This window comes from Zonotrichia leucophrys, chromosome 3 (genome assembly GCF_028769735.1).
Source record: "Zonotrichia leucophrys gambelii isolate GWCS_2022_RI chromosome 3, RI_Zleu_2.0, whole genome shotgun sequence".
NCBI classification, from domain to species: Eukaryota; Metazoa; Chordata; class Aves; order Passeriformes; family Passerellidae; genus Zonotrichia; species Zonotrichia leucophrys.
In genome coordinates, this window is record NC_088172.1 from 87,552,960 (window position 1) to 87,572,388 (window position 19,429).

The following is a 19,429-nucleotide window of genomic DNA, read 5'->3' on the forward strand; positions in this document are numbered from 1 at the left end:
TAGCAGCCTTCTGACCTCTTAGTTGCTTTTGTAGAAAGGGTGGAAGAGAAACTAAGCTTACTATCCCTCAGATTTGCCTCTCTGACAAGAACCAAGGCTTCTGCAGATTCTGAAGGGTAAAAGTCTTTGACAGTCTATCAGTCAATCTGTCCTTTTTGGAAAGGAACCATCTCGAATTTAAATTTCCTTATGTGTCTGACTCAGAAAAGACCCACACTGGTCTTTAACTTGCCTGCCAGACAGTTCTTTCACCTGACAGAAATGGAAATAACTGCATCTGATCTGGCCTCTCTCAGCTGTTTCTTACCAAGCAACAAAGAACAATTTAGTTACAGCTGTAAGAGGGAAGACTCAATTAGACTAGAAAATAAAAAATATTTTGATAGTGGTTAATGAGATCATTCACTATGACAGCCTTCACTCACTATGTACTTCTATACAATCAGTATCACTAAGCACTCTCAAGCAGAATTTAACTGCACAAAACCATGAATTTAATTTTTTAAGATATTTGAAACTAAACAGAAATGCTTACCTATACTAGCATGGTCAACAATCGTATCCACATCTTGCAAACCCCATTTCTTATAAGCTAATGGTGGAGGTTGAACATTCTCATTGCCAGATGCTGCAGCTGACAAAAGTCAATAAAGCACAAAAAAATTTCTACTGAGTCAAAGACAAAGGAATAGTATAACAGAGAGGAAAAAAAAACACCTGATGCAATCTGAAGACACAAAATAACCTAGTTTTAAGTTAACAGGCATTGGAATATCTGTTAAAATGGCCTTCTGAAATACTTACCATCATCAAATTAAAACATTTTTAAAAATTAACTGAAGAAAGCTGCACGATATTCCATCATAAATACATTTTGTACTTGCAGATAGTGTATTTACTAGCTATTATGGTATAATACACTGTACAATTTTAAAAAGCTACTACAATTGATTTCTGTGGGCATGTTTAGGTGGAAACTTCTCCACCTGAGTACCTGCAAAGTCAGAACACTCACTAGATATGTAATAGTGGGAGGTAAGAACAGTGGTAAGACTAAACCAGTGAGTGTCACTTTCAAAGTATCTATTACCCTAAATAGAGATGATCAAGAATGAAGGAAGACACAGCACCCCAGCTGCAGATATTGCAACAAGCTTTGAGTCCTTCTCAACACCATCCTTGTGCCATCTATCACACAGTACTGTCACGTAATCCTCCTCTACTCCCTGGAAACTGAGCTTGTTTCCAAATTAGAGTTATGAACAGGCACTGTACTAAAGGAACAGGATCTAAGTCTGCACAACCAAACAAGGTATGAAAAGCTCTTAGACATGAACACAAAGAGCAGGGACCACCACTGCCATCATCCCAACATTATCACTTCCCATAAAGTCTTTCTTGGGAAGAAGAACATTGCACTGACAGTGGCATGCTAAGAAGCACCTCAGTAGTACACAGCGGCTTAATGCCAGTGGGCAGCTGACCACCCCACAGCAGCTCACTCACTCCCTCCTAGTGGGATGGGGAAGAGAGTCAGAAGAGCAAAAGTGAGAACACTTGTGGGTTGAGATAAAGACAGCATGCAAACAAAGCAAAATAATAAATTTTCTTCACTACTTCACATCAGCAGGCAGGTATTTAGCTACTTCCATGAATGCAGGGCTTTAACATACGTAACAGTTGCTTGGGAAGTCAAATGCCATAACTGAAGATTCCCCCTTCCTCCTTTTCTTTTCCCAGCTTTTATTTCCAGGAGCATCATCATGTGGCACAGAATATCTCTTTGGTCAGTTGGGGTCAGCTGAACCAGCTGTGTCCCTCCCAGTTTCTGGGAATTCCCAGCCTGCTCACTGTCAGGACAGTGTGTAAAACAAACAAAGCCTTGACACTGAGTAAGCACTGTTTCACAGCAGCTAAAACATCAGCATGCTATCAGTGCTGTTTTCATCACAAATCCAAAACACAGCCCCATACCAGCTACTAGAAAAAAAAATTAACTCTATCTCAGCCAAAATCAGTGTACAGTATTATGGTGAACATGCAGAAGACAGTCAATACTACTTGGACAACTTGGGCTCTGGGAACATTTTCTGTAAAGGAAGAAACATCCCTGAATGCAGTAGGTGTTAATGTATCAATGAAGAAGCAAGGAAGATCTAAATTCCACCCTAATTTTATATTTCATCTAAGTAAGTTTTCTAAAAAATAAAGAACTATTAACAGATTGAAAAATAAACATTTCCCCTTACACGTACCTCTTGCTACCTGATTGCGACACGCACGAAGGGACTGGAAGAGGCTGAAGCCATCAATTGTCACAATTGCTGCTGGGTACAAGATACTTAGCTCCTCATTCTGGGGAAAAAATGAGAAAAAGGAGACAAAAAATAGATCACTGCTACTGTTAAAACAGCTTATTTTCTGGCTTTTTATACTATTAACTACACAAAATGAGGATTACATCCAGAGAGTTCATATCGAACAAGCCACAGGCAACTAAGAAAAAACTACAGAAATTTAGTATTAAACTCTCCCAAAAATAATTTTAGCCATATAGTTTTCTACTTTTATTTTCTTTTAATAATTTGTTTGCTTAATATATCTAATGGCTTAGGAAGAAAATACATAAGTTACGGCAGCTTTTGAAGGCGACAGAAAAACAGGTTCATCTAGAATGTAAGTATTACAGTTTTAGGAAGCGAAATTCTGAAACTGGAATAATGCCTGCCTTAATTACCACTTGGACACATAAATGCTAATCTGGTGATACAAATTCAAGAGTCAAATTCCTTAATGCTTCTGTATTTCAAAACTGCTCCCAAAAATGTCACTAAATCATAAGTCATCAAATACTAAATCATGTACAAAGTATTTGTACAAAGAAAACTTGGAAATTTCAGTGATTTTGTTCATTTTCCACATAAACTTGCCAACTCAGCCAAAAGTAAAGAAAGCTGCCTTCTGTACTAAATAGTCTGAGTTCTGCAGAGCCTTCTCTGCAGGAAATACTCATAATGACATGCAGGTTCCTAGCCCTATAAATATTTTTTAATTTCTAGCTATTTTCTGTGAAATATTTAAGTTCTTTTGAATGAGTATGAATAGCTCTTGGCATCTGTCAAGTTACATATTTTTCCCTTCATGAATGCATTACCATGGTTTTTGCACATAAATGAATAAATAGAAAATGAATGAAGTACTCCTTTGCAAACAGAGAAAAACAGAACAAATCTATAGAGCTAATACTCCAAAAAACATTCTGAATCCTCAAACTATACAGGTATGAATACATCTAGAATAAGAAATCAAGGGTCTCCTGTTCTAAGGAATTGTCCATCCCATCAAAAACTGATAAAGGACACAGAGGATTCACAGAGAATACTCCCTTCTATATCCCATAACACTGGCACTTTGCTTTTGAAATAATCTGACAAAACCTGTTCTGTGACACCAGGATGCCTGGGAATTTCATAGGTTCTGCACTTTAGCTGTAGGACAGGATCTTCATTCAAAAGCTGTGCAAGAAGCAGTACTCCACTCTAGAAAGGAAAGGATAAGAAGTATGAACATTTCTGTCCCTTTTCTTGGGGAAGGCAAAAAAGCATGATCTGCAAAGTTTAAAACACCCAGATGTTTATGCCAAGAGCTCCCTGGTCCTGTCCTGCTGAGAAACGCACCTCAGTGTAAAACCGAACGTAACCAGAGGTGAAGCCAACCACGATGCAAGTCCAGTCAGGGCGGCCTGTGGAGCTCCTGTTTCACAAAGATACACTCAAGTTAAAAATAAATGCCATTCCAAGCCAGAGATATAAAAAAGTGTCATGTAAGGACACTAGTGATGCATATACATCCTTACCTCTTCTGACTTGCCAGTGGAATACACAATACGCTACTCACACATTCACTAGAAACAGAAACACAAAATTAGCAGCTTTCCCTTGCTGGGAAATTTTATTCCACTCAAGAGGTCTTGCCATGTCAGCACTTTGAAAGTTTTAATAATTTATTACTGCGGCACACCATATATCAAATTCTCAATAAGAATCAAAAAAAGTCCCTTCATTTTAAAGACATTTTCAGTTACAAGTTCAGGAGTGCCTAAACAGACTTTTTGTAACTTGTTAATGCTGTCTTTCATAAATTACAGACTGATTATTCTGTCACTACTGTTCAGAAGATTCCAGCTGAATTTCATGTGCCTAAAGGTAAATTATTTCTTCTGAAATATAATGATATGTCATAAAACCCACTTTTTTTTTAAAGAGCTAACTGAACCATAAATATCAAAACAAATTTTTGAAAAATGCAATTAGGTAGATTTTATATACACTGCCTTTCAGTGCCTTATAATTTGAGAGCATTTGAATATGGTCTTCCCAGTTAATGCAATAACTGAGCGTGCTCAATGACAGGCAAAGCATGCAGAAGGCAAGCAGATGAGCAGGTCAGAGTATCTCAATTCAGAAGTTATTTCACTGTTACCATGATGCAAAGTTTTACACTGTCTGGGGAAACAGAAGCAGCAAAAAGGTTTTATGAGACAGCATAGAATTCAAGATGACATCCCCAAGAAGCACTTGCAGGATAAATACCAGCAGTACTGTTTATTATTTACATTCCAGGCCACCTCCATTTCCCAAAGAGTGACTAAATAAGCAGGGTAGACAATCAGAGAAGGAAAGCTTTCTAAATGCAAGGCTGAGATGAGTTGCAAGTTCATTACATCGTCAAAGCAACATTAAATATCTGAGTGACATCTCATCCTGCAATAGCAAAGCTTAGCCACTACAGAACATTCTCAGTTAAAGGCAACTTTGGGGAAAGGAAAAAGAATTACAACCAAAAAGCCAACCAAAACCAGTCAAGTCTTTTGACAATTGGACAGTAATTAACATATTAACACCTCCACAGAATAATAAATCAAAATGTATTGAATAAAAGTGCCCCTATCTAAACAGAGCTACCTGTTTCATAGCTACCTGTTTCAGGGCTGTAACATTAGTAAGAAACAAACCCTTAAACAGATTTTTTTTTTTTTTTATTTTAACAAAAAATGTCAGGGTAATTTCAAATGCATAGCAACAGCAGTTTATAAAAGGATTATGATTTTTACAGATTGGAGAAAAGCTGAAGTCAACACCTCCTGCACCAAACAGAAGGTTGAAGGCATTAGGGAGCATGTTCAAAAGCAGACAGCAATTCAAGGCTGCAAACATAACCAGCAAAGTTCAAAATCTTATTCCATATGGGAGATTCAAAAAAGCATCTGTCTGGTTATTTGAAGACAGATGAAGGAAAAATATTGTATAAATACCAAATGTATGACCAGAACAAATTTTCCAAGTCCCTAAGTGACTTAGAGGCCAAAACCATATTTTGATCAGAGTTCACTTTATGCTTGTTTGAATGAGGTTTTGAAAATGAAGAGAAGCATTTCTAGAACAACTTCATACATTTCCAGTTGAACATTCCCTAAGAAAATTTCATCTCTACTATAAAAGATTTTTCAAAAAGTACTTTTTTTTTTCCCTTCTAGAACAAGAACTTAGAAAAAGCATGTCTAAATTACACACAAATACACTGATTTGTAGAGAACCATTCTTTTAATTTGTAAGAACTTGTTCTGTGATACCACGCAATATACAGGAGCGAGCTTTGCAGATACTGCTTCTCATGAACCATGTTACTCTATTTGTTTCCAACACTAATATACATAAAACCACAAATGCACTCAGATGAAAGGAAAAAGAGAACAAGTAAAAAGCAGGCTACAAATTGCTAAACATGAAAATAACATCTTAATCACAGCTGCATTTCAACACTTACCCTTCTTCAACATTCAAAGAGCCACTCCAGCCAACAGCATATTGCATTTCTTCCTTTCCCTTGTCACTGTGCTTCCATTTAGCTGCCATGAAGGATAAAGACACCAGCTATAAAACTCCAATATTTTGCATCTCACAAACATAGCTCTATTTTTATTTTTTCTCTTTGGTACAACACATCCTACCACACTTAGATTAAGTGCCAATTACAAACCTTGAAGAGCATAAAAGTAAAAATATAGTCTTAGTGACTTTTCTAAAGGACTTATGTTTTCTTAGAAATTTAAATGGAATAAGACACTAAAATTTTGAAATATGTAGTTTTGTTTAAAATATTCATACAGTAATCCATCAAATTTTAAAAGGTTCAATTCAGGACACAGGGACCCTTCAGAAAGAAGTATTAAGCAAGGAAAAACTTCTGGGAACACTACTGAACATGAGCTACAATGAATAGAAAATTTTAACTGCCAAAAAGAACATAATAATAACATAATAACATTAAATCTGACAATCTTTAATCATTGCATCATAATTCAGGGTTAGAAGACACCATACTTTGTTATTCACGGGCTGCTGTTACAGCTGCCATTTGACTGTTGAATCATCTCTCCATGACAATGGACATCCAAAACTAAGTTAGTGCTGTGTGCCATTTGTCTGACACCTAAAACCTGAGGCACAGGGACACTTCTGCCCAGTGGGGGACAGTTGTCACTGTAAAGTTCATCGGAGACATTAATTCATCCATTCTCCAGTGATTTAAATCACTTTTTTATGCTTGATCCAATAAGAACTTAATGAGGTGTACTGCTGGTTTTCCAGTTTTGATGACAAATTAGCAACAGGGCTACAGCAGGTTTGGAATAGACAGCTTTGCAGGGAACGACAAAGTAGTATGATGACTCAATACAATCAGCCAAACTATGCAAATCTGAGTTTTAACACTCTGATTTTTTTTTTTAAATGCTATAATAGTCCCCATATCAGGATGTTTCCCTTCATCTTCCTCACATCACCCACTACAGTCTTCAAAAGATCAGAACCCCAAACAACAGCATATCTATAAACAGCAGTTGGCTGAGCAGTGTTCATACATTACTAGTGATTACCTTTAGAAGTTCCCAGAGCCCTACTTTAGAGTAAAATACAAAGCCACCCATTGCTCAAGATGGTATTCAAGAATTTTCTGTCAAAGGTGGAATTGCAAGAATATTCACATTAATACTCCCTTCCAAGAGGGATACTGGCTTAGGTAATTTTTTAAGGGAAAAGAAAACTAAGGTCAAGCATTTTCTAATAGCTAAAACCAAAACTTTCGTTTTTCTTACTGAGAAAAATGAATGTCAATGTCTCTGAGCATTTTAAAACAACTAGGTAGTTATAACACATATGCATTTCATGTGACAAAACAGTTTCCCCAGATCAAAACACAGCTGAGATGTAAAGACAAAGCAACTTACTTGACAAGCAGCACCTAGAAAATGCATGATGTGTACTATAAAACACTTCAAAATTCTTGAAGGTATGACTTAGGGGATAAACAGAAGAGAGTGGGGCAAACAAATATTGCTTTGGTTACTATAAAGTGTCCTAGCATAAGCACTCAGTGGAATGGATACTTACGCACTAAGAAGACGGCTTTCTGTTCATTAGCTATTACCATCAGGTCATTGGTTGGTGACAAGGACAACACACAGTCCTGAAGCCAGTAATTTCGCTGGTTCTTGGAATTAGACTCCTCTTCTTCCTACAGGTAAAGCTTTAATCAATGAATGCAACAATTTTTAGACACAGCAGAACTTGCAAGACCAATGAGAACAATGGGGCTTGCCCTCCATAGCAAGGAATGGACTTTTTATTACTGACCACATCACTTTAGCTCCAACCTGCATGAAAAGCCCTGAGAAATGCATCATTCTTGCACTAATTCTGTGTTTACAAAACAGAAAACAAAGAAGTACTCATGACTAGCTCTACTCAAAATCATCTCCTTTTAAAGAGACACAAGGAGAATGAGATCTTAAGTTTTAAAATCATTGGTTAGAAAGTGGAGAGAATCTCTTCAGTTATTCTCATTACAATCCATACTCAAAATGAAGAATTTGTCCAAGCCTATACATTGATCAGCTTTAAGCAAATACATGTACATATGAAGAAGGTTACTAAGCTGGTATTCACATGGCACCAGGTATCAGGTGCCTTTCCACAAAGTAACTCCACAAGGAAACAATTCCAAACAAAATGCTGCCAAGTTTTAAGGGTATCAAGATGGGTAAGTAAAAATTTAGATACCATCCTCATGAGCAATAAAATTATACCTTTTTTCCTCGGGGCAATGAGCCAAATATTTCATTGTGGCACAAACAAAGTAGCTCCTGCTAATCACAGTTCAAAGTGAGGCAGTAACAGCCTAGGGGTGTACTGCTGCAAAGTCTCAGAGTCGATACTCCTGGTTAGTTAGATTCATCCTCTTATCCAATCACAACAACACGCTTTTCCTTGTCCACAGACTTTATTTCCACTTCCATATCCAACCCTACCTCTCCCTAGCTCTGCAAAATATTACTCCATCCTCTAATATCTCAAAGCAGCTATGCACAAATTAAAAAACCCAACAACTTCAGTGAGATCATTTTCTGATTCATTCTATTTATTCTGTTACAGATAAGTTGCAAAATCTGCTTGAAAATCTGCCAATTTACTCCCAGAAAAAAAAAATAAACACCAAACTGTAGGAAGAATTTGCATACCATGCTCTTAATCAGCTATTCATTGTATTTATTTCCTTGCATAAGCTTGTAGCATAAAAATGGTTATTGTGCACACAGAAATACCCTGTGTATCCATGATAAAGTCTACATCAGCACACTACAAGCATTGCTAACTACTGTTGTCCACACCATTTCCTAATTTGTGTAAGAGAACCTCTTTTCATGTTATTTCTGTCTGTTGATGGATGCCAAATTCTTTAGCAACAATTTCCCCCTATTTACTGGCATTTTTCAAGACTTTACAAAAAGGCAATGAAGTTATCTGAGATACTAATGACAATTTGAACTCCTTGTGGCAGAGATAAATGTGTCGTGCAAAAACACATAAGCAAAAGCCAAAGAAAAGCCATGCACTAATTTTTGATGTCATGGTTTTCAGACTGAGGAAAAAAAACCAGAAATTAAAGGCTTGTCAGAAGATTAAAAGGAATTACAACATTATTTCAGGCAGAAAATTTAAAATTATCTGTAAACATGAACAAAGAACTTGAAATACAAAGACATAAAACATCACTATCCCCATATTAGCTACAAAAACAAGCTATGGATTAAAACAGGAAAGGCACTGAACTTGTCAAAACAAACTTAAAGGTGAAAGACAGAATTTTTAAAATCTGCATTTTAGAAAAGACATCATCATTCCTACAAAACAACTAATTGGGTCTTTAAAAGGACACCTTATAAAAAAACAGAAAGTTTTTTTAAATTTTCAATGCCTTCTCAGAAATTGCTATGTTACATGAAATAGTTATTTGTCCAGGGTACAAGTAATTCCAAGAAACAATGAATCTTTCACCAAGCATAATGCAAATCAAGAGTTAAAAGCTTAAACAAGGGAATTGATTGTTATATTTTACCAGTAATTCTCACGCATTTTGCTGTGTGTTCAGACACACAGACTCCTGTATTCATTTGCTCCTGCACAGAACAACCTCTCTGCTGTGTATGATAGCAAACCCTTTCTGAAGTTTGGCCTGGAATCACCGGTAACTTTAGAGGAAAATTTGCTAGTAGAGGATGCAAGAAAGATGCGAATCACCTGGCAGAAAAGTGTGACATTTTAAAGAAAAGAGTGAAAAATCGAACTATTTCAGTTTAGAAATGCCTGCTGGTTCTATCAAATTACAACAAAAGTAGAAAATCAAGTATTTGTTCCACTCACTCAGGAAGTTATAAACATTATAGCACATCTAAGAAAAGATGTGGCTTGAGAAACACACTCATTTCATGACAATTATAGTGCAGCTGAGTACCCATCCTATTTAAAAGGTTTTATACCCTGCCATTCCTGACAGTGTCAGTGATTCATCCCTGGGAGACATCATGCTCATTTCAATTTGTCTGTCACCTTAGCTGAAAAATCTGTTTCTCTGCTGAATAGTCACAAGGATACTGTCCAACAGCTTGGGCATCCTTCCTACACACTGAGAAAAAGACAGCAGATAAAGGGTTTGTTAGCAAGGTGAGGTCTGGATTCCTCAGAGCTCTTAGAGGGAATTAAGTAATTCTGTTGAGATGATTCATTCAGGTGCACAGGATTTCTACAAGCAGCCTCACTGGCATCTCATCAAGTCAGCTGGAGTTGGAAGGCTCAGCCTTACAAACAGTTAACAGACCAGCCCAGCTGCTCTCAGTAGAATGAGTTGGGCAGAGGAATGTTTTCCCCCTTTAAAGAGCAACTGTGCTATTCCATCCCACATAGGTAGTTTAAACCCTTCTGCAGCACCATCCACACATGACAACATAAAAGGAGCACTAGGGATCCTTAGGAGGATGTCTATACCACTAATTCATTATTTAGGATTTTTTGATTTATATTAATTCATGATTCACTGCCATGCCCTACTGTTTCTGACTAGCTACAGGACAAAAAGGATGCCCTCAGGTGCAGCAGCACAGGAAAATGTGTGTATACTTCGGAGAGAAAAGCCCTACAGAACACAAGAACATGGGCAATTATCACAATAGGTAACATCCAAGTTATATTTAGAAAAAAACCTACAGACCAAGGGACAAACAAGAAGCCACATTTGAAACATAAGTCAAGACCTTTCTTGCCCAGATGAGTTACATAGGAGGAAAAACCCAAAACACCACACACACAAACCAATGGAAAAGTCCTCTATAATAGGGAAGTTAGCAATAAATACATATACACAGATACATACACATGAACTTACAGGTTCTTGTAGTTCTGCTTCATCCCAGGCTCCCCAGCCACCATCTTCCCAGCTTGTTGACTTGCCTGTTTTAAGTAAAAAAAGACTTGTCACAGGAATACAGCATAGGCAACAAAATTATCATTTTCCATTCCCCACTAATGCATTACAACTTTTTTATGACAGATACTAAAGCAGTTCTGCTGAAAGAACCCTGAAGTGTCTTATTTTTCTGTATTTTATTTACTTCCATTTCTGACACTATGGAAGCAGATCAACAGGAGATGTACCCAAGATACAAAAGGGAACAATGTTACAAGGAAATTCATCTGTGACCACAATATATCTGAGTCCAGAAAAACGTAGATCCCACCAGCAAAGCAAAAGCTGAAGGTTTGGCCTCCGATGAGAAAATGAGAAGAGGGATCTTGGTCATTCACATCTTTGCATGACAACAGAGAGGAAAATTTATGAGACACTGATCAGTTTCAATTATGTCATTCAGAAACCTCAGAGTAAGCAAAAGCTCACAAAGTACCTCAAACACCTAAGAAAACAGAGATTAATAGAGACAGGCCTACTTCTTTAGCTGTAAGAGTGAATGTGGAAGTTCTCTTTTTCACCTAAAAATACAGAACTTGAAATAAATTGAAAAGCCACAGGCATTTAATAGTAGTAGATGTACAATTCTCAGACATTATTACCCCTGGAACCCTCAATAAATCAACAAACATCACTGTAGTTCAGTAGAAAAGCCAAGGACTGACTTCCATCCAAGCATGCACTAGAGTGAAAATAGAAGCAGTAATATCAACTCCAAGAGTTTTCCAAGGATTTCTTTCAAGTTTTTCCATTAACTGTTGTCATGGCAAATTTGACCTTAAGAAGAAGCTTAAGCACATTGTCTCAAATGAGTTTAAATTTAGATCTAAGCAAGCAAGATTCTGCCATTTTGGAGGGCCAAACAGTACAGACAAGAAGGTTTGTATCAAGAACAATTTTATTTGGTCTAAAAACTCGTAGTTCTATTACCACCAAGCAAGGAAAGGCTGAACAACAAAACAGAAATCTGCAATCTCTCTGTTTAGCTAGATTTTAAATCTTCTCTATGGCTAATGAAGACAAAAACCTTTGAAAAAAAAATTTACATTTAAGACAGACTTTTCCCCAGTGCTGTCGAGAAGGTATTTTAGGAGCATGTAGAAGACAAAATGCCCACTCCATTTTACCTCTGTAAAATGCAAAGTTCTGTACCATCTGCAAAATGGGCAAGCCATACAGTTTTACTGCATCATCATCAATGCAAATATAACTGCACCACTATTTCAGACACCCCTATATAAGCAACAAGCTTCCAAGGGTCACAGTCTCATCTTGCATTTGAGGTTGAAAATTTTTGCAGTGTACAAACATATAAAGGAAAATTATGGCAAATACTGTTGAATATAGTAACCACAAGAAGAAAACAGTAGCTAACTTCAATGTTTAGATTAAGATTGCTAATAAAACTCTACTTCTGTTTGCATTTTATCTAAAAAGGTTTTTAAAAAATCTTCCTATAAAATTCATGGAGGAAAGAAATCTGTCCGTGTGCCATGGTTGAGAGAGAAACAGAACCGTGTCTAAGAAACACAGCTGGGACCAATGTCTTCCCTGCAGCACAGGGCAGACCAACCTTCCTCAGAAACCTCAGCCACTTCAATTCTGAGACCGAACACCCACAACATAAAACTGCAGCTGCGAGGATTCTTGCTGCCTCTGTGAATAGCCACAATTTTGTGGTAGCTGTTATTATGCTGGGATGATACTGGATAAATGAAAAAAGATGGGAAAATGATGTAATGGTGAGTCATCATTGCACTGACGAAACTGCCGAGATCTTTTGGAATTGTGTGTGGCCCGATCTGCAGAGCCAGCACCCGCTCCAGCTTGCAAGCGTTCACAAGCCTGCTCCCCCATATCTATTCTCCTTGGACAGATCACCCCAGGATGTGCCATCACTTCTATTTATCAAGGCCTGCACCCATCTTGCCTTCATTCCACAGATTGTTTCTTATTTAAGAAGAAATGAAATTAAAATTGTTTTCTTATTTTGACGTTTCACCTATGTGAGGAATATGAAGCAAGGCATTAAACAACAGACAACAATCCCTGGAACAATGGACAGAGGAGACACTGTCATAAAGTAACTCAAAGCACCAGTTATTCATCTGTGCCAAAGAATTATAAAGTATTCCATGAAGACTGCCAGCTTGCACAGCCTTTCCCACCCATCAGCACTTGATTAGGGTGGCCAAGTCAGAGTCCAAGTCCACAGGGTCCAAGTTCTGTTATGATGAAGATTTTAAGAAATTATCCCCCACCATCTCCTTCAGCAATATCACAGGCCAGAACTAGCAACTGTGGAACACAACACATTGTCTAGTAACCAACACCTAAGCAAGCCCTAAACAGTTACAACACGATCATTTTTTCCAGACCCTCTTCAGGAAAAAAAAAATTAAAAAATAAACAAATTTTCCTGCACAAATCTTTATTTCCATTCAACTCTATCTTTGACTAGTAATAATGTCTTATAAACAGTTCTCCTAACTTGGATAAAGCAGCAGCAATATTCCAGATTTTCCTTTACTATGAGATTGCAAAAATAAAAGTTCATCTGCTGGATTTACACAAACCATTTAATTCTTTAATTTGGAGCATATAGCATCAGCACATATGAAACTTAAGAGCTGGTTTAAATGCTGCACATGTGCAACACTGGTGTTAAAACATAAGAGAATTCATTTAAGCACATTTATCATTAAACATAATACCTACAAGAACAATTTTTACCTACAAGCATGTTTTTTTAAAGATAAGAACAGAGGAAACAGAAAAAAAATCACAACAGATTGAGACAACTGAGGTCTAACTGGCATTTAACAGGTCAAATTCAATATGAAAGATGTTTTTACTCACTTCCCAAATTACAGAAAAGATATCTGAGCACAGAGAACTACCAGTGCCCTTCTTTCCAGAGCAGCACCAGGACCTAGGGCAGGCAGCTGAAGCCTTTCCTTCCTGCCCTCACATTTACATTCAAAATCCATGCAGGAGGTTATTGGAGGATGTCCTTGGACACATGCAATGAAGTCCCATCCGTGTTTTATGAATATAAAACATTATTAGGTAATAGTGCAAAAAATTATTGCTTAACTGTGAAAGTTGCAGGTTTTCTTCCATGCATGTTTACTGCAATTCTGATACCACTGCATTGCATAATTACGAAAAAAATAGAAGTGGTTTCTTATCTCTTCAGGCCGAGGAATTTTAGAAACAGCTTAGAATCTTCTTGCTACTCAGGAATCATAGAGCATTTATTCCCAAAGAGCATTCCTCCAACGTGAGGACTGATAAATACATAAGGCTATTTTGCCAACATTTCAAGGAAGCCTCTCTTAAGACTAGTTTTATATTTGCTCCCTCTTCTGACTTCAGACATCCTTAAGTGGGAGAAAAAAACCCCAAAAGCGCAACTAAGTTAGTCTTCTGAACACAAAAAATAACCACTTGAGCATTTTTTTCCTTAAGGAGGTCACAATTGCTTTCGACAAAGTGAAAAATGACTAAATGACTAAATTTAAAATAATCCAGGAGCTACGTAATTTTTTTTTAAAAGTAATAGTGCAAAGTTCCATGGCTTACAGTCATAACTTAACCCCAAAAACAAATTTTGAAATACTAGAGGGAAAAAAAACCCAAAGGCCATAGGAGACAAATTAAACAGATTACACACAAAACATAGTATTCCATACTTTTACTCAGATTCAGGCAATGCCTTAAGTGAGAGCAAGAAAGAATGAAGGCTATGCTATAACGGAGGTGTTAAAGCAGCAAAAAACTCAGGTGAGAGGGTAATTCAGGTGAAGTACTCTGACAGCATTTTGTCAGGTATGCTGAGAGCATGTCATTCACTCTTCCCCATATCTGAGATGTATTAACTGCTACTGATGCAACCCAATTCATGCAGAGTGCCTATTTCAATGACCCTTTACAGGAAAACTGAAAGAAAGAAATACTAAACATAAATATTACAATCTGGAAAGGGAGAATCTGATTAAAGAGGCAATGAAAAAGAGCTTGTAAGAAGAGTACTCAACAGGAATATAACTGATTCAATAAGACTGATACAGAAGCAGTTAACAACAACCCTAATGCTAAATGCAGTCTAGAATTTCATTTTGTAATGTATTTTTTTCTTTGTAACCTTGTTGTCAACTCTGAAATAAAAAGCCTGGCCTTCTGTATTTCTGAACTAAATCAGCTGATCCAGATAAAAGCAAAGTGTACAAGTCCAAAGACGTTTTTTAGAGGAACTGGGCTGAAAAGCACTTTTCAGACTGCTGTCAATGTAACAAGGCAGGGTTTTTGGAAAGGAGCTTCTCTGATAGGCTTAAGCCACCACTCCTACTGCAAAAAGAAGCAGCAAAGTGACACCTTGTAGCTCTGAGGAAACCCTCAGGTCAGGGGATCAATTTTTTTCTTCCCCTGAATAAGAACAAACTCATTAATATAAATGGAGATATCATTGCTTGGGAACTCTCAAGGTCAAGTTGGGGTTTGTTGGATTTTTTCTTTATTAATTTCATTCAGGTAACAGGAGATAAAAACACACCTGGGAACTAAAAATATCTGCACATACGAAAGCACTGATTTTTCTGATTCATCTTAACACCCCCACAGTTTATCTAGCAGCAGTTCTACCTGGCTATGTCACTGAACTGCTGTCATCAAGCTTATAAAGTGTTTTAAAACACAGTTTGAGTTGTGAGTGTACTAGAAGAACAGAGACACACGTTGCTCTAAATAAATTGTAGTTAAATTCTTCAATTTATAAAGATTATAGGAAATTTTATCTGTCTTTCTGTACTTTCTGCCCTGTTCAGGTAAATATCCATTAATTAATTTCTGAATGCTAAAATTCTCTCATGCCTGCAAAGCTTTATCACATATTGCAAGTAAGATGGATTTTTCATTCGTATGCATGCCTTTATTTTAGACAGCTCTATAAAAAAGTTAACTGTTACAGTTGTTTCCTGATCCAGCCAACAGCAGCCCAGAACCTCTTCAACACAGCAAGATGTCAAATTAAATGTGGTGCAAACACTTCCTATTCCCAGTACTTGCACAGTTAGAACAGCAGTTTTCAGAGGCACTTAGACACCACAGAGGATTTGTGCCTCATTAACAGCATTACTTTTCCCAAGACTCTTAAATTCTCATGCTTATTTAAGTCCTCCTCATTAAAATATGAAAAAGCACTCCAACCTTTATTTTCCTAAGGAATAAAGACATAGCAACTCCATATGAAGTATGTTTAACCAGCTCACTCTGTAACACCAGGTTTATTTACTTAAAGCACGTGAGCCAAGATCCAATGCAACACCTGTTATTTTATTCCAATATTGACAATAAAAAGTAGCTATATTTTGCTTCATGGCAGATCAATGGTCAGCTCAAGCAGTCTGTGAACATTTCTTACATTATTCCAGCATGGCATCAGTGGCAAATTTACCAGATGATTGCATAACACAAGCACGAAGCACACGAACCCTCTCTTCCCATGTTTACTGAGGGAGCAGGATACAGGCACCTGCAGAAGTGACTTCACACAAAGCTCAGAGAATGAGGACAGCTTTCTTTTTTTTTTTACTCCCAGTTTACCAGACAAGTGCATCCTTTGCACAAACAAGGCAACCTGTTGGGCTACAGGAAAAACTTAAGTGAAGTTGTAGTTGATAGGATGCTTTCCTTCATCTTGTTCTACTGCAGAATGTGTTTAAATGCTTACCTGTACAAAGAAAGGGAAAAAAAATCAAGTCCCTTGTAATAAAAATCCAGGTTTTTTTACTTGCCTACACCTGTATTTTTAATATATGCAAGACTTTGCTAAGCCTTTCAAGTTAAATTTGAAACTGACAACCTAGATTAGCTTTTGTGTAAATGAAATATACTGTTTTAAATACAAGATGACAAGTTACAGGTTTTTTACTCACAGACATCTAACTTCAAAACTGGACTAAAGTCTCAGTATCACATCATGATTGAGAAATGTGTACTGTCTGCATTTTCTGAAGCAAGTAAAATTCCCTTCATTTAAAATGTTACTGCTTTTATAGTAATAACCCTAAATTTTATTGCAGCAAATACACTCACAGAAAATACTTTGGTTAGTTCTGTTAGACATAAAATATGGCCAAAGTTAAAACAGCATTAAAAACTTCTTTGCCCTATAACTAAGAAACAAAAAAAGACAAGGCCTACAGCCTCCACTAAAAACCCTAAACCTCGCACATTGAAGATTCCAGAGGCATCTGTTCAAAAACACTTGTTATCCAAAACCTGACAGGAACTCTTGAAAATTCTACTAACACTTGAAACATTAAGTTATGACTAAAATAATTTGTTAACTCAAACGTGCTCTGTTATATAAAAATATTTAATACATATCTATTTCCCTAAGGTTGACATCATTTGTAACTACAGCCTTAATATACTTGCTAGAGTTTTCACACAAATGAAGCTTAGCTTTAAAAACAAGAAAGTAGATGAAAGGTTCTCATTGTCAGGTAAAAAAACCTTAAAGAGTTTTGACAGGTGCTTGCTAGTATTTATGTAATTGTTTGCATAAAAATTAGCACCATTTAAGTTGAGAACTAAAGTTTGATTAGAAAGCAAATTAACATCTTGTTGAACTTATTAGCAAAGAAACCCTAGAACTTATTTTTTTTTCCCTGTAGAGCAAAAAATATAAAATATAAATATTTAAAACATGCAACCTTATTAAACTACTGTTTTAAAACAGTACATTCTGTCAACAGAAGAGCTTTTAGCAAAGCATTCCCAGATAAAAAGCACAATTTACTCACTTCTAATTTAAGATACCAAGGCAAGTTGGAGCAGCACTTCCTCCTTGTCAAACACAAATGCATCAAGAATTTCTGCTTCAAAAATCACTAAGTTACAATCTTATGTCTAAACCACTCTAGGAACTCTCACTTGCTGACATTTATACTTATTTTTCCTCAACAATGAAAACAGCTGTGGTAGCAAAAAATTACAGGCATAAATCCAAAAGACTTCAATGAATCTAAATGAGTATTATTTTGAAAAACACTCACTTCTTCTTCAATGACTGAATAAGCAAATATAAAAATAGTCCAGAAGACAGCCAACTCATTAAAATGGAACAGCAGCCATGCATCTTCTTTGCTTCTATTATTTTGGTAGTTTTACAACATACTAAACATTTTCTCTTTATGGCTCCCACTCAATAAATACACTTCAATAAAATAGCCAAGTTTTTTTACACAAACACCTCTTATGTATCATCAAATAAGAGAAAAAAAAATTAATTTCTTTCAACGTCTACATTTAGAAACACAAACACATTCCAATCCTCTGCTTTTATCTTCAGAATTCAAGAGATACTAACCAAAGCCTTCTGCTTCAGAATCCTTCCTTTAGATACAAATGATACAAAAGAAAAGCCATGTGGAACTTGTTATGCATTTTTCAAAAACTGCTGGAGTTACAAAACAAGCAGCAGCAGAAAACTGTTTGCTACCAAAAGTTTTAGTGGCAAAATTAATTAGCTGAACATATAATGTACTTTTAAAAGTTTTTAACAATTGTTGTGTCATCTTTTTAACAAGGCCTGTAGTTACAGGATAAGGACCAATGGCTTTAAATGGGGAATGGATTTATATTGTATATTATGAAGTTTTATTTTTTAATAATAAAGAAGATGAGGAACTAGAACAGGTTGCTCAGAGAAGCTGCGGATGCCCCATCTCTGGAAGTGCCCAAAGACAGGCTGGATAGGGCTTTGAGCAGCCTGGTCTGGTGAAAAGTGTCCCTGCCCATGGCAGGGGGGTTGGACTAGATTAACTTTAAAGGCCAGTCCAAACACAAACCATCCTATGGTCTCCCCTCTTCTAATTCCCCCACGGGCACTTTAGACTTTTAAAACAAGCACCTCCATGTTTTTTCTTAAAGCTCTGTCCACAGCTGTGAGGATTATTTACAAGCATCCTCATTAACTTCTTCAAACACTTTCCTTCCCTACTGCTGCTAGAAACCAAAAAACATCACCCAGATATAGTTTGTGTATTTTGGGGAGTTTACATCTATATACACAGTATACAGTTAACACAGTATGCAATAACAAATACAAGAAACAGTGTTTTAATTCCTTGTGGTTTCTAGCCGGGGCATGGATCTGTTGAAAACGCAGCTTTTGTGTCAGGCAGCTCAGCCTGCACTGCCTCACACAGCAGAAACCTGGTCCACAACTTCAGGCTGTGACTGCTTTAGGATTCGTTGTCTTTTAACTTAAGCTGCCAAGCCAAACCTTCAGTACACTTTCAGCACGTTCCGCGCTCCTAGATAGCCTCGCATGCACAACGTGTGTTGTCTTTAGGAGAGCGCCTTCAGGCAGGCGCACTCCCAGCATGAAACCCACAAACTTTAGAAGTTTGGGGCAGGCAAGGTCAGCAGCCAAAGAACTTCACCTCCACACTACGGGATAAGGAGTGACGCCTGCGAGCAGCCGCGCACCTGAAACTTGGGGACGCCAGGACAGTCTGCCTGTGCAGGTGGAGATGTGGCAGCTATGGCGAGACACCCA

At 37.0% G+C, this 19,429-nt stretch overlaps 1 protein-coding gene across 2 annotated transcripts in view; it reads right to left on the reverse strand.

The window, feature by feature from the left end:
- RAB3GAP2 (RAB3 GTPase activating non-catalytic protein subunit 2) overlaps window positions 1–19,429 on the reverse strand; it is a 43,141-nt gene that overhangs the window by 23,385 nt on the left and 327 nt on the right. The window contains exons 2-9 of one of the 2 annotated variants that reach the window (XM_064709156.1): window positions 10,780–10,844; window positions 7,452–7,575; window positions 5,827–5,908; window positions 3,857–3,904; window positions 3,678–3,753; window positions 3,438–3,539; window positions 2,256–2,355; window positions 536–628 (exon numbers count right to left, since the gene is read on the reverse strand). In XM_064709156.1, coding sequence (XP_064565226.1) covers window positions 536–628; window positions 2,256–2,355; window positions 3,438–3,539; window positions 3,678–3,753; window positions 3,857–3,904; window positions 5,827–5,908; window positions 7,452–7,575; window positions 10,780–10,844 — 690 coding nt within the window. Of the gene's footprint in view, window positions 1–535; window positions 635–2,255; window positions 2,356–3,437; window positions 3,540–3,677; window positions 3,754–3,856; window positions 3,905–5,826; window positions 5,909–7,451; window positions 7,576–10,779; window positions 10,845–19,429 lie in introns of both variants that reach the window. The other variant, XM_064709155.1, reaches the window with a different exon arrangement.